Source organism: Raphanus sativus, chromosome 6 (assembly GCF_000801105.2).
Source record: "Raphanus sativus cultivar WK10039 chromosome 6, ASM80110v3, whole genome shotgun sequence".
NCBI lineage: Eukaryota > Viridiplantae > Streptophyta > Magnoliopsida > Brassicales > Brassicaceae > Raphanus > Raphanus sativus.
The window spans coordinates 11060314-11077123 of record NC_079516.1 but is presented as its reverse complement, the minus strand read 5'-3'; the positions used below and the strand labels follow the sequence as shown (position 1 = coordinate 11077123).

Genomic DNA, 16810 nt, shown 5'->3' with positions numbered 1-16810 from the left:
GCCTTTAGCGAAGTATTATTACATTAGAATTTTTATTATCAAATTATTTAAGAATCCAAAAATGCTAGATTTTTATCTCTGTTAAAAACGCAGTTATTTTTTTAAAAGGTCATATTGATGAAAATATTTTTTCTATTTAAATTTAGACCAATACAAACTACATTTTGATAACTATTCTAAAAACAATTTACTACAATTTCCTAAAAACATACTCACTGTGATTTTTTATAGAGAATTTTTTTTTTTTTTGATAACTCTGGTATCTGGGCAGCCACATTCCCAACTATCCCCCGAAGAGGGTCCAGCGCCCCAACGGAAGGGATGTTAAATCCGTTGTGGCCAAGGCTCGAACCCAGGTGGCGGGCAGTACAGCTGTACCTCCTTTTTATAGAGAAATTGCTTGAAGTATCATAAATTGGCTATCAATTTCCAAAAATACATTAACATTTGGATGTATGATTTAGTGTTTATTGTTTTAGATTTAGTTGTTGGAGAGTAGGATTAGGTTTATAAAAGTAACGAAAACTTATAAGAATTTAACATAGTATTATTATCATTCAAAATCTTATAATGTTTTTCTTCTAGTTATATTCTCAGTATGTATCAAATTTATTTGAGGGATTTGTCAAAATGACTCAAAACTTGATTTTAAATAGAAAAGAAATCTCAAATTCAATCAAATGCAAAAGTAACTTAAAAACCTAGTGAAATTACAACAGCTTCTTATGTACAAACAAAAAACATGTATTTAGTTTTACCATTATAACCCTCCGTTAGAGAATATTTACAAATAAGTCCTCTCTAGGAAGACTTCTGTATAAGTTTTCTCGTTCAGTACATCTTAAAAATAATTTTTAAAAAATTATAAAAAATATTTTGATGGGTAGAAATTGAAATAATGTAATAATAAATATTTTTCGGTGATGTAAATTCAGTTTATCTAAAATTGAATTATTTTCAACATAGATGAGTGAATGTAGATTGGTTCATGAGTCATTGGTTTAGGGTTTGAATCATATATGTCAAAATATCTAAACTTATCATATAAATTCTTTTGGATTAAATACTTCGTTAGAGAATCAATAAATATTTGAAATATTTTTGGTATTTTGAGTATTGTTTCGCTATTTCAGATATTTACATTTGACTATTTGTATTTATTTTCAAATATTTAGACAACTTCAGAATATCTTATACATTTTGGATACTTTTTGGATATTAAATTTAAAAATAGCTACCATAATTAAATATATAAATCTGATTCGGATATATTTGAATACCCAAAATATTCCTGTTCGGATCGGGTTTGGTTTCGGTCCTTAGATACGAAAAAGTTAAACCCGTTCAGCTATTTTACCAATTTTGGTTCAGTTCGGTACTACTTTTTGGATTGAATTCCGTTTGGTTCTCCGGGTTAAAACTTTTTTCCCAGCTCTAATTATAATCAATGCTTTAAAACCGGATTTGAGCTCTGTTAAAACATGGTTAAACTCGCTAGATCGCCAACCCAGTTTGATATTAAAACTCAGTTTTCTCATTAAAGTTAAAAAAATAAGATAAAATTGTATTTGTTTAAAAAAAAATTTAAAATCTATCTAAATAAAGTAGTTTCCATTTTATTTTATTTTATTTTATTTTTGAAATTTTCATTTTATTTTCTTATCATTTTTAGATTCTAACAGTGATACAAAAGTTCATAAAATAATTATATATCTCTACATATATTTATAGTTAATTAATTTAACATTATATTAGAATTTAAAATCCGATTCAACCGGTTAGACCGGTCTGACCATTGACTCAGATAAACAATTACAATTTGAGTCATTTTTTGGTCCAGTTTTCACAAAATTGATTATAGAAAAAGTTCAGAAGTTAATTTTTCAATTTGTTTTTGTCTTTTTGTTGCTAATAAGCTAAACACTGTCTGTTCTGTAGTGCTGAATTTTGAACTTGTGCAAGACTTTATAAAGTCGACAATTACATAAAGAGCTTAAAGAAAAGTTCATTTATAGTGAAAATTCATTTATTATAGAGCTCAACAGATTTTTTATAACTGAAAATAAAATTCAAATTTATAGTGAAAATTCATTTATTATTAATATTCTTATTGATTATTATGTCATATTACGTAACCGATGAAATGGACCTATTATGATTTTTATGGTAAATAAAAATGGTATTTCTCTTTTAATAGTGAAAATGTGTCTCATATTTAAACTTAATAAAAACACAATCTAAGTGATGATTTTCACTGATAATTTGTAAAACAAAAGTTCTATGCTATTTTGATAAATTTATAATTATAGTATGTATTATATTATAATAGAAGTAATATATAAATTAAATATAACAATATTATATTAAATTGGTAAATTAACCTTTTAAAATTTTTTAAAATGCTTTCATTTAAATAAATTATCATTTACCACTAAACGTGTTAAAAATTGTTAATTATGTAATATTTTTATACAAAAATAAAGTCTCTTAACATATGTTAGAATTTTATTCATTTTTATGTACATGAAAAATATATAAAGAAATCTGACTTCTGTATCATATAATTATAAAATTAAATGATTAAAATCTGCTATAATAGAGTTTACAAGTATCCCAACCGAATATGCCTATTTAACCATAATTGTCCATGAAATCTGCCAACCAAAGATATACACATATTTAAATATTAAATAATTTATATTATTAAAAAATATGAAGTTTTCGAAAGTATTTTACAAATGTGTCGTTGTCATTTAATTTTAAGGAAATACTATAAAAACAAAATATGCCAGAAATTAATGGAAACAAAATACTGTCTAATAATCTATTATATTAAAATAGAAGTTATAACCTCATTTCATACGTGATTTTGAGTTGGTCCATTTTTAAACTTTTTTATTAAATGCATTTTAATAAGACTAATAATATATAAAATCTTTGAACTATTTATTCATAATATCTTTTGATATCTTTTTTAAAAAATTAATATATATATATATATATTAAAAATTTCGAAAAATCTATTAAAAGATCTTAACAAGATCTTAATTTTCAAAATTATATGTAAATATTTTCAAAAATTTAGTAATTAGTTTTGAAATATTATCATACATTAATATATGCAGTTGTCTTTTATGAAATGAAAAATAATTATTATATCTTAATTTCATCTATTATATAATCATAATCAATCATGTTAATTTTTTATTATATTGAATTTAATATGATAAAATTATATTAAATTGATAATTTATAAATTTTATTTTTCATAAATATAAATATTTATGTTGAAATATAATATTATGATAGAACGGCTTAACATTAACAAACTATATACTACATGTATAAAAATTAACATATCTTTCACCTTTGTATATAATAATATATCGTGTAAAATGAATAAACATAAGAAATACTGCTAAAAAAAATTCAGTTTTGAAAAACGTGTAATAACTAAACGCAAATATGTTTTTCATGCACATATCTTATATATCAAATAACTAAACGCAAATACAATAAGATAAATATATAATAAGAAGCAACAAATACATATGATGGTTAACCAGTTGATTATTTGAAATAGTTTTATAAATATTTAAATATTAGATTAAAATTAAAAATGTATATTACTAATGATCTAAATAAATATATATATATATATATATATATATATGCATACAAAACCGAAAATAACACCCGCACAACCGTGCGGGTCGAGATCTAATTTTATTATTTAAAGTATAATGTATCTTAGTGTTTTTACGTGAGTGCTAAGCTTTTTTTAAGAAAGACGTGAGTCATATGCATTATACATCTCATTTTTACATACATGTATAGTTTGTTACACTAAAAACTATATTAAAAATATTCACCTTATAAACTACAACGTGAGTCACTCATTCATACATAGTATAATTATAATCATAGACTTTTTCATGTTTAAAAAAAACCATGGAAGATGTAGTTCAGCTTCTACGAAATTGTGAAAAATACAATCATTTATGAAAATCCTTTAACAAAAAAAAAGAAATATTATTGGAAAGCCAATAAGATATGGAATTCAAATGTAGATTTTTTTTTGTTTAAATAAAATACTAGCCTTTGATGTACGCGCCAGCGCGGATGTGTTCTTATTTTTAACTTTTAACAATGTCATAAACATAACTGTTTATGTTCTTGTTATAGATTCATAAGTTTTGACAATGGTGTGTCTTGTTTAATGTTTTTTACGTCCATTTATGAATATTTATGAATTATGAGATTGTGTTTTTTTATTGTGATTTTATTCATTTTAATTAGTGAAGTAAAAATTAAATTGCTAAATATTAAAGTTTTTGTTTTTATGGGTTTTATGAAATTATACTAATAATATTGGGATTTAAAGTTGAATATAAATTTCATATTTATATTGATATTTTAAAAACAAATACATTATTTAGATAGGAACATAAAAAAAATAATGAAAGCAAGTTAGGAAAAAAACAATTGTACCACATTTTTCAGAAAAAACTTCAGTATAATTTTGTAAAGAATAAAAACCCAGTGGATAAAAGAAAGAGTGTCATTTTTCTAAGACAACACCTATTTGGAAAAAAACGACTCAGACAAAATCCCATAAAAATAGTTATGTGCTTTCAAAGCACGGATCAAAAATATTTTTATATTTAAAATGTGATAATAATTAATTGTGTTGTGTGCGGCATAAAATTATTTGTAGTTAAAATTATAAATCTAAAGTGTTATTATGAATTCAATAAAAGTGGATGTTACAAAACATCTATATAACTGTCGATAAATATATGTATTTGAATTATGAATTTATATTTATAATATGATGTTTTGATATACATTGTGTTATAATGTTAGTCTTAATTTGTTTTAGTGGTCATTCAGTTTAAATCCAGATTTTGATCAAAGTTAAAGAGAATTATTTTGGTAGTTAACAATAAATTTATATCAAAATGTTACTTTTATCTAAATGTTATTTAATAGTTTCTAAAAAACTCATTATTTTATTTTAGAGTATAAATTAATGTTTATTGGTCTTATATTGGATACATTTGAATAATTAACTATTATTTTGATATATTAACAACAAAAAGAAGATGTTACATCTATTTTATATGAACACAAACATTTTTCGTTGGAACAAATCAGAATAATTAATTTTTTACCTGTTTTGACAAATAGAAAGAGAAACTAAACTAATTTAATATAACACATGTGATAAATTAGTTTATTGACTAAGAGCATTTCCACTTCTATTTTTCACTATAAATAAAGTTTTGAATAAAATATTTCAATAGTATTATATTTTCTACTTTAAAATAGAGTTTGAAATAAAAATGTTTCAATAGTACTATATTTTCAACTCTATAATAGAGTAAAAATGAATTTATTTATTTTGAAGAATAATCTATTTATCTTTTGTTATTACTCTATTTTTTTAATTCTAAAATAGAGTATTATTGGATTAGAATACAATTCTATTATACAGTTACTCTACTTTGAAGAATAAAATAAAATGAATCGTTAGAGATGGACTAAATCACATTCATGTCACTAAAAATAGGGAAAATTGCTAATAGAGAACAAAAAAACAAGGGTGTTGTCCCTTTGGTATAAATCATTTTTTGTCCAATTTTTCTCCTTTTTACCCTTTCTATTTCTGAAAACTAATGAAATAAATACTTTTGTGAATCAAAAAAAATATTAAAAATACAAACAATTAATAAAACACCAATATACACATGCTGATATTTTTTTGTTTTCAAAAAGTTGATAAATAAGAATTTGAAAATACGTTCCACTAAAGGTAGAATGTGCCTTCTACGGAAAATGGTATAGTAGAAAGCGTTTTCTAAAATAAACATGGTCATCTACTATTTTTAGAACGTACATTCTACTGTTTACTAATTTTCTAAAAAAGTGGAATGCGCATTCTACTAATCCTAAAGCTATCTACTTTTCGTCTGGAAGCATCTTCTACTTTTATTAAGTATTCTAAATTTCGCGGAATGTGTTTTCTAAAATGTACTCTTCCGTCTACTAAAAGTAGAATGCGTGTTCTGGATTTTTGTCAATGTTCTAAACTTTTAGAATGCGCCTTCTACGGATAAGATTACCTGATTTTTGCGAAAATTAATGAAAATTTCAGTTATGGAAATATTCTAAAAATCTTCTAAAAATATTCTAACTTCCTAAAACGTGTTATTTTCGATTTTGCTTGTCAAATTTTTTTAAAAAATGATTTTCCCTTGTCTTATTCATTAATCTATGGTTTTTCCATAGTTTTCTTTTGTTTTTTTTTCACAAACTCTTGTTCACTATGATACATATCTATACAACATGTGGTGTTTTGAAATTAGGTGCATTTTTTTTGTAAAATTTTATTTTTACTTTATAAAGTTTACAAATTTTATTTTTATTAAAAACATTTTTAAATTTATATTTTTATTAAAAAGTTTGATAAAATTAAAATGGTTACAAACGTTTTAAACTTTTTATAAAAAAATAAAACTTTGTAAAATGTTTCTTTTTATAAAGTTAGTTTAAAGTTTTTATTAATTTTGTTGTAAATTTTTATTTTTATTTTATAAATTTTAAATTTTTTATTTAATTACAATTTTATTTAAAAAGTTTTAAACTTTTTATAAAAATAAAGCTTTGTAAAATGTTTTTAATAAGTTTATTTAACGTTTTTATTAAAAAAATTTGTAAATTATTTTTATTTTTACAAAGTTTATTTTTATTAAATAAAATTTTAAAAGTTTTATTTTATTTTCCCTTTTTAAAACGTTTTTAATTATTATTTTTTAAATTCTTTTAGTTTACTGTGTTTAATAAAAACTTTACACAAACTATATAAAATTTGTAAATTTTATAAAAATAAAATAAAACCTTACAAAAAGTTTTTAATAAAAAGTTTAAACAAACTTTATAAAAATACATTTAATTTTTTTCATTAAAATTTTGATAAAATTAAAAGTTTACAAACATTTTAAACTTTTTATAAAAAATATAAATTTGTTAACTGTTTTTTATTAGGTTGATTTAACGTTTTTTATTTAAAAAAATTTGTAAATTATTTTTTTATTTTTATTAAGTTTTACAAAATTTATTTTTATTAAAAAAAATATAAGTTTTTATTTTTATTTTCCCTTTTTAAATGTTTTAATTATTATTTTTTAAAAATTCTATTAATTTAATGTGTTTAATTAGATTAATCAAGGGTTAGTTTTGGGATTATGAAAGAAATTATACTAAAAGGACAACTAAATGATAGTTTTATACTATAAGGACAAACATGCTGAATTTTTGTTCCGTTTTGGCAATTTTCCCCTAAAAATAAACAATAAACTTAATTTAGCGGTTAAGTCGCCTCCAAATCACTCAATGCTCTATTTTTACTTAGAAAAGTTTTTCTCTGTTTTCTTTGAAAAATATCTTCACTAAACAATAACATCCAACTAGATTTTGACCCGCGCTTTGGAAGCGCGGGTTTATTTTTGGTGAAAACTTTATATAATCACATTTATATAATCTGTCTTGTATATGCATTTATATAACCCGTTTCATTTATATATTTTATATCCGAGTTTATTTTCGGTTAAAACTATATTGTAAATGTTTTTAGGTTTCCAATTTTGAATTATGAATTAGATATTTTAAATATAAATCAATATAACAGTTTTATAGTTTTGATCGGTGTTTTGAAACCCGACTCGGACCTGCCATTGAACGGGTTACCCCGGTAACCCGATATTTTTAACATTGAGATTTTTTTTAATGATAAGACAAATTCGGTGATCATAAGTTGGAAATTTGTTTAAAATATATTTATATTTTTTCAAAATTGTTTTAAATGATAATGATTGTTGTCAAAATTAATAATTTTAAAATTAACTAAAATCTTAAAGAATAATCGGCATTGCTATTATTGAATTTAAATAACTTACCAGTCTAACCAAACTCATAACGGAACCAAACGACTTCACCGAAAACTTTAGTTCTGTTCGGCAATATTCAACTCTATTATCATTTCGAATCAGAAAATAATCAATAGTAAATGAGATTAGATTTAGGAAAAAGCGGTTTAAAACCAAAACATTAAATAGTTTAAAAACGACGCAGTTTCAAACATGACCGGTTGGAAAAATACTAAAACAATGCAGTATCAAACATGGAAATAATCACATACCGAAACTGAATCAAATACCTAGATTTTGACCCGCGCTTTCAAAGCGCGGGTTTATGTTTGGTGAAAATTTTATATAATCACATTTATATAATCCGTCTTGTATATGCATTTATATAACCCGTCTCATATATGTGTTTTATATCTGGGTTTATGTTCGGCTAAAACTATATTGTACATTTATTTTTAGGTTTTTAATTTTGAATTAGATATTTTAAATATAAATCAATATAACAGTTTTATAGTTTTGATCGGTGTTTTGAAACCCGACTCGGACATGTGGTTGAACGAATTACCGGTTTGTAACCCGGTATTTTTAATATTGTGATTTTTTCTAAATGATAAGACAAATTCGGTGATCATAAGTTGGAAATTTGTTTAAAATATATTTATATTTTTCAAAATCGTTCTAAATGATAATGATTGTTGTCAAAATTAATAATTTTAGAATTAGAAAACCGGTGGTTAATAAAAGTATCAAACATGGAAATAATCGATGCAGTATCAAACAAAGAAATAATCGCAGGCCGAAATTAAATTAGGAAATCGGTGATTAATGACAAACCAAAAAATAATTAAAAAAGAAACCAATGCAGAATGTCCAAAATATCATTAATGAATACAAAAGAAAACCTCTTTAATAGGGGTAAACAGAGTAAAAATCCAAATGTGCTTGTACTTTAATAGTATAGATGTAACAGAGTTTGATTTGAATACAATTTCACGTTCATTACAAAAAAAACTTATAACTTTCATTTATATCATATAATATTTCTTTAAAATGTAAAAAATCATAAATGTTATTATAGTAATTTATCTGTCAAATTAAAATATACATAAATTATGAATAAAAAATCCAGGTTCTTATAAAGTTACAAAGTTACATAACTTGAAATCATCTTCCTAATTTTTTTTCCTTGAATTGAATAACAACGCCATTAAAGTACAGAATTTGATGTATTTTCTAATTTATAAACAATTCTGATCATTTTACATCCCAAAACTAGTGTCTTCACATAATCTAAAATGTTTGTAGATTTCTTGAAACTAAAAAGCCATCTCTAAATATACTAAGATACATGCACTAATTATTTTCTCTCATCTATACTATTAAAGCAGAATCCTATTAGTGCATGCACTAATGATTGAGATTCTGCCTTTGGGTTTTTAAGTTAATTACAAACCTATGGCATTACCTTATTTCTTTCGAAATTAAATAATCCAATCTACATCTATTATTCCACCAATCATATTCAACCAATCTTAACAACCAATCACATCTATTACCTCATTATTTTTCGAAATAAAAAGTAACAATTCGACCCACTTTATCTCAACCAATCATATGTAACAATTTTTTACAACCAATCACATCCAAGCATGAATAATTAAATGATTATTTAGCGAATTTCATATATCACAGTTGTTTATATGTCACTTTACATTATGAATTATCCAAAAATCTTACACCAAAAAGAAGTATCAAAAATATTTCATACTATAAGCCTTTTTAAGATGCTATACACATTAACTAACTAAATTTTTTATTATTCTAACAGCTATTCTTCACATTTTTATTAGAACCAAGCCAAAAAATCAGAATTAGGGGTAAGCATTAGGGTTTAGTCAAGGTCTATTATGGTTTTGGGTTTCCGGGGTTAGAAATTACAACCCCATTGAGGTTTTTAAAAATTTTGGTTCGGATTCAGTTCGGATTTTTGCGGGTTTGGATAACCCGTTGAAATTATTTTAAAAAATTTAAAAATTAATTATATTTTAAATTTCTCAAAATCTAAAAAAATATATATTACATATAAGTTTGAATAATATATGCCAAAATAAATAAACTCAACATATAAATTGGTTTGACATCAATATTTGGATAGATAATCAATAGATATTTTAAGTATTTTTGGTGTTTTTGAATATTTGTTTCGCTATTTTAAACATTAACTTTTAGAAAATTTCAAAATATCATATATTTTTCTGCATATATTTCACATATTAAATCTAAAAATAGTTAATATATCTAAGTATATAAATTTATCCGGATACATTCGGGTACCCAAAATACTCTAGGTCGGTTTCTGTTCTCTAGATAAAATTGTATTTGAACCCATTCAGATATTTAACCAATTTCGGTTCAGCACTAATTTTTCTGATCGGATTCGAGTTTTTTGCCCGGTCCTAGCCAAAATAGTCAAACTGAAACCAAACCAAATCCAAATTCATAAGCAACCGAATGGTTCATATATCTTTGATTGAAAAGACGAAAACCAAAAATTAACCAGAACCAAACAAAAAATAACAAAATAGAATTAAATAGAAAACATTTCCACGCTTTTAATAAAATTTGGAAATCCATTATATTACAAAAAATATCTATTTTTTAGCTTGAAAATATAAGAAAATGAGCTAATCTTATTATCCAAAAACATATTTTATTCAAAATAATCATAAAATAAAATTTAAAATTTATATACATCTTTCAAATCAAAATAATAATCTAAAGATGATTTATATCCAAAACAAATATTCAAAAATATACATATATTCAAAAATTTATTTTTACTAAAATATTTTTCAATAACCATTATTAAAGAATGTTTTCAATATATATAAGAAAAACACAATGCAGAGTCAAATTTCATATACCAACTTAAATTATGGTTATTATATTTTACATTAAATTTTAAAAATATAATATATGATAGTCATATAAAATACTATTAATTATATCATTACTTATATGATAGTACATATAAAATATGAATATTACTTGTGAGTGTTTATGTTACTAAGGTTTTGAGTAGGGTTGGGCGTTCGGATACCCATTCTGGTTCGGTTCGGGTCTATTTGGGTTTCATGTTTTCGGGGTCAAACATTTCAACCCCATTCGGATATTTCTAAATTTTGTTTTGGATTCGATTCAATCTTTGCGGGTTCGGTCCAGGTTGCGATAACCCATTTAAATTATTTTAAAATTTTAAAATTCATTATATACTTTAAATTTCTCAAAATCTAGAAACAAAATAATATATTACATATAAATTTGAAAAAACATATGTCAAAATACATAAACTTAACATATAAATTGGCTTGATTTAAATATTTGGATTGATAATCAATAACTATTTTAAGTATTTTTGGTGTTTTGGGTATACTTTAACTATTTTAGATATTTACTTTTGACTATTTATATATATTTTCAAGTATTTAAACTAACTTAAAAATATCATATATATTCTGGATGTTCTTATATACATTAAATCTAAAAATGATTAATATATATCAGTATATAAGTCTATTTCGGATATATTCGGGTATCTGAAATATTTTTGTTCGGATCGGATTCGGTTTCAACTCTCTAAATACAAAGTTTTGAATAATTTGGATATCTAATCAATTTTGGTTCGGGTTTGATACTATTTTTGGATCGGGATCGGTTCGATTTTTTGGATTCGGGAATTAACATGAAAACCAAATAGCAGTATATTTCATAAAAAATATACATTCATGCGGACGCGCGGGTTAAAATCTAGTTGTCACTAAAACAGTTCATTCACTCCAATAAAATAAGATTGTATATTTTCCAATAATAGTAATAAATTTAGTACTAATATGTAATTACAATAACATTTTAAGTACATATTATATGAATGATATATGACCAATTTGTTTTATGAAATACATCAGTTATATAAAATTTTAATTAGATTATAGTATTTAAAGTTAATTGTGTAAAAAAATTCCCTTATAATTTAGCTACAATTTTATTAAAATGAAATTTGCACATAAAAAAAGAAGAAAGCGGGTAATAAACTAGACTTCTTCTAGTATTATTTTATGCATATGTAAACATATAGCTCAAATTTGAAAATTAGTAACATAATTAGGCACAAACCAAATGCCTAATGTTAAAGTGTAGTATATTTTTAAACATAAATAAAGATAAGAAAAATATTATTAAACCAATGTTTTATAATACAATTTTTAAACATACATAAAGATAAGAAAATATTATTAAACCAATGTTTTATATTACAATCTTTATTATTAATATGTTGACAACAAAATTAATTTATTAATATTTCTGCGCATAGCAAGCACTAGCAACTATAAAGAAACATATTTTTGGTAGAAAGGAAACATAGAGAAAATGTTCGGGTGCAGCAACCAGAAAGAAACATATCTTTTTCTTTTTCTGAACAAAGAAACATATCCTTTGTAAAAAGGAAACATATCCTTTGTAAAAAGGAAACATAAAAAAAATGTTTGGGTTTTGGGTATTATAAGACTTATCGGGTAACTGAAGCGATTAAATCAAACCCAGTCACTCTCTAGTTTCGCCCTTCAAACTTCAGTGAAGAAGAAAGAAAGTAAAGTTGAGATCGTAAGTGTTCTTTCGTTCTGCTCTCCCTGTTTATATTTTTTTGGGTTTTGATTCTTATATTCTTACCTGGATAAGAATAAAATAGAGAACTTTATGTAATTCGTGGATCCTCGATGACAATCTGAAAATCCCAGTATTTTTTTTATTCCAGAATCTCATTCCTCGAAAATCAATATTATTCAGAATATATCGTTTACATCACACTCGAATGATGAGTATTATTATTATTTTGTGGTAAACTCTCATCAGATCCAACATGAGCATGGAGATGGCAAAAGAAAAGGCTGATGAGAATCAAACTTGGAGAGACCTTCCCTTGGAGCTTCTCATCTCAGTAATGACTAATCTTGAAATCGAAGACAACGTACGAGCTTCTGCCGTATGCAAACCTTGGTACGAGGCAGCAGTGTCCGTTAGAATCGTAGACCAGCCTCCTTGGCTCATGTACTTCCCAAAATCAAGAAACTCTTACGAGCTTTACAATCCATCAAACGCCAAGAGACATGCAAAGGAGCTGCCTGAATCACTAGCTGGCTCTAAAGTCCGTTACTCTAAAGACGGATGGCTTCTCATGTGCAAAAGCTTTTCAACAGATTTCGTCTTGTTCAATCCATTTACTATGGATCTTGTGGTCTTGCCTGATCTTGAGCTGTGGAGTGGCTACCAGTTAGTGGGATTCTCTTGCGCTCCTACGTCAAGCGATTGTGTTGTGTTAACAATCAAAGACTATGATCCAGGCCATGTTACAATCCGTACATGGAGTCCGGGTGAAACCACGTGGACTTCAGTGCACGTCTCGTCTCAGTTTCTTGATGCTAAACGTAACTATGTTGTCTTCTCAAATGGTTTGTTTTACTGTCTAAACTTAAGAAACTGCGTCGCGGTTTTCGATCCGTCTTTACGGAGTTGGAATGTTCTTGACATACCGCCACCGATACGTCCTGATCACATTGATGATGAGAGCTGGTGTGAAGGTAAGTTCATGGTGGGTTACAAAGGAGACGTAATTCTCGTATGTACATTTGGAAATGCAGAGCCGTTGGTGTTTAAACTCGATATTACACGACGTCTTTGGGAGAAGAAGGAAAATATTGGTAGTTTGACGATCTTTGCGAGTATTAATTCATGTGAATCGAGGACGTATGTCCATGAGGGGATGTTGAGGAACAGTATCTGCTTTCCTAAGCGATGTGACAATGAGAACAGGTGCGTAACTTATTCGTTTGATGAAGGGCGATACCATCCGCGTGGGCACAATGTTAATTGGGGAAATCAACGATCTTCTGAGAACATTTGGATCGAGCCTCCTGAGAACGCATTGGAGCTAATCTAAGAGAAAAGTGTCAATGTATTTATCATGAGTTTGGTGAGAGTTAAGAAATTAGATTAAAGATAAATAGATGTTTCCTCATCAGTGTGTTTAGTTGACTCATTGTGATGCATCCATTTTAAAAATGAGAAACACACAAATAACAATGTGTACTAATCTTGATTCTTGGCTGTGATTAAAGCATGAATATCCAAGTAGTGAACTGTTGGCATGTATTAGTAGAGACAATGGGTTAGTGAGAGTTGTCACTAGTGCTTGGATTTTTTTTTGGAAAATCTCTAGTTATTTTAAAATTCTTTATTTACTAAAGTACAAGTCACCCGACGAAAAACACGTCGAATTTGTTTACAAAAGAAAAAAAGTAAGTAAGTACCTAAATTCGTAATTTTTTTTCACCACCACTTTTCCTTCTTGTTGATTTTACTATCTTCTTCATAGATTCATTCTCCTTTTGTCGAATTCTTCCTCTGATCAAAAACAAACTCGATATAAATTTATGACTATTTTATTTTAATATTTTCGAAATGATCATTCTTAATTTATATTCACTTTTCTCTCATTCTCAGTTAATAATCTCTTTTATTCATTTCACGTAATGCACTTGAGTGTGTTTCTGTTTCAAAACTTAAATTTTCAATAAATGAATAGAGATCAAAGGTTTGCAGCAATCAAGGAAACGATATGCATCTCAAAAACTCTATTATCTACAAAATGAGTATTTTACAAATCTATTCTTTCTATGTCATATCTTTATGAAATGATTTATCTTACTTCTGCATTAATAAAAAAACGGAAACAAAGAGGGAAGAAGAGAAAAGATAAACAAAACAAACCAACATTATCTGCTACAAACATAGAACACGAGCAGAACCATAAATGAAAACAAGTGGTATCCTTAGTTATTCTCTGATTCTCTCGCATATGTTACTCAAATTGCTTTTTTGTAGCTTTGAAGAAATCCTATCCATTGGCTAACAAATAATGATGCATTAGCTACTCTACCGAGGGAAAAGAGAATGAACAACTATGTGATTCAAATTGGGTATTTACATATTTGTGTGTTTTATGGCCTTACTATTTCACATTTCTATCTACTCTATTAAAATAGAGTCCTAAATTTATCTACTATAAAAGTTATCATCAAAATTTGGACTCTTTAAGATTTGTTAGACATATACTTAATTTATGTTGATTAATTAAATTGTTGCTTAATTTAATTAAGAAGTTTTTTTGTTACTTAACAACAACCCATGACCAGCCCATTACCCAAACAAATTGATATTATAAATTTACAAGAACATTTAATTAACTGATACATTAAGAACAATCATGAACATAATTTTTTAAACCCAGTCACAAGCCACACGTAATTTGACATAATTGAACCACACAAAATCATTGTCTTTTTTTTTTGACAAAAAACTATTATATTACTGAAAATCATTGTCTTCAAAACCAGTAGTAAACCAACTGAAATCAATCATTTATAAACCAGACCTTTTAACCCAGTTAGTTATAATACATATACTAGGTGATGACCTGCGCCTTACGCAGGATGAATGTACTAAAAGAGATTATAAATTTTAATCTATAAATACTGAAAGGGTAAAAGAAAAATGGCATATTATACATAGTTTAGGTTAGCAGAAATAATGTTTGATATACATATTAATGCAAAGAAAAATAATTTGGGATTGTATTTTTACTGAAGTTTTCAATAAATTTTTTTATTGGAATATTCGAGTAATGATGATATTATTATAATTGACAAAAAATAATTATATTATTATCGAAGTTGTATCGTTATATTTTATTAAAATTATACAGGCTCCGGAATATATAAAAATAGTAAAAGAACAAAAATGAATTGAAGTAAATAATATTAGGTTGGAAATATAAAAAAAAGAAATAAATAATATGAATTTTGAAATTTAGTGGGTTGAGTAGACTCATATTTGTAAAAGAGACCCATTACTGAATATTAATATCTATTATGACTTAAAATACATATGATTTTTTTTTATTTTATCTTTTATTTTTAAAAGTGAGTTTTTACTAAAAAAGTGTAGAGAAAACACGATATAAGGGGTTACATTTCTGTATTAAAATGATATTCTCCTTAAACTTTATCAGAAAAAAATATATTGATTTCCATGTTTTTTAATGTCTATCATCATTTATGTTAATTTTGTAATAAAAAAGTTACATGACAAAAATTAAGGGTTTGCAAATAGAAGTAAAATAGCAGAAATTTAACTAAATTATTTTTTAAACTGATTCTCTTTTAATTTTTTTTTTGTCATCCTTCTCTTTTAATAATAAAAGGATAATAAGAAGCAACAACTGTGCCGAATTTGTAAAGGTAAACACTTTCACTTCCATGTCTTAAGCTAGATTTCCATATGCAGCACACTTAATTTCTAAGAACCTGTTATTATTTGAATATAGTCAAGTATTTAGTATGTTCCTTTATAACTTTACAAAGTTAACAAAAAATGAGAACATATCGTATAATGATTTAAGAAAACTCCATTCTCTGTTGTTCAATTAGTTCAATATCTCTAACACCTACCAAAACCCCGTAGAGGTCTTACCACAATTTACAAACATTGTAACATCAGTTTAAAATAATAAAAAATATAAACAAAAGTCTAGTGAGCAGACTTAGCTATTCGAATTATGTATAGTAATAGAGAAGACTGACTTAAGATACTGATAGAGAACTTAGGAGGAACTAAACCACGTAGGATGTCAGGAAAGTTTGAAAAAACAACAAAAGGCAACATCAAACGGCAATATGTGCTTTGTTCAAACAACAGTCCACGTAGACTGTTAGGAAAGTAGCCGTCGCCTTTTGGATCTTTTTTTTTAGGTTGCAACGTTTATAGGT

General features: G+C 25.5%; 1 protein-coding gene across 1 annotated transcript; it reads left to right on the top strand.

Annotated features, from left to right (window-relative positions):
- Positions 1-12403: 12403 nt before the first annotated feature.
- Positions 12404-14144, top strand: LOC108836800 (F-box/kelch-repeat protein At1g57790). Its single transcript, XM_056987473.1, has 2 exons — positions 12404-12590; positions 12840-14144. Exon 2 carries the CDS (start codon positions 12847-12849, stop codon positions 13921-13923), a length of 1077 nt encoding a protein of 358 aa, XP_056843453.1. The 5' UTR covers positions 12404-12590; positions 12840-12846; the 3' UTR covers positions 13924-14144.
- The last annotated feature ends 2666 nt before the right edge of the window (positions 14145-16810 follow it).

Coding starts and splice junctions, on each gene's coding strand:
- LOC108836800 (XM_056987473.1), top strand. CDS start 12,847: ATGAGCATGGAGATGGCAAAAGAAAAGGCTGATGAGAATCAAACTTGG.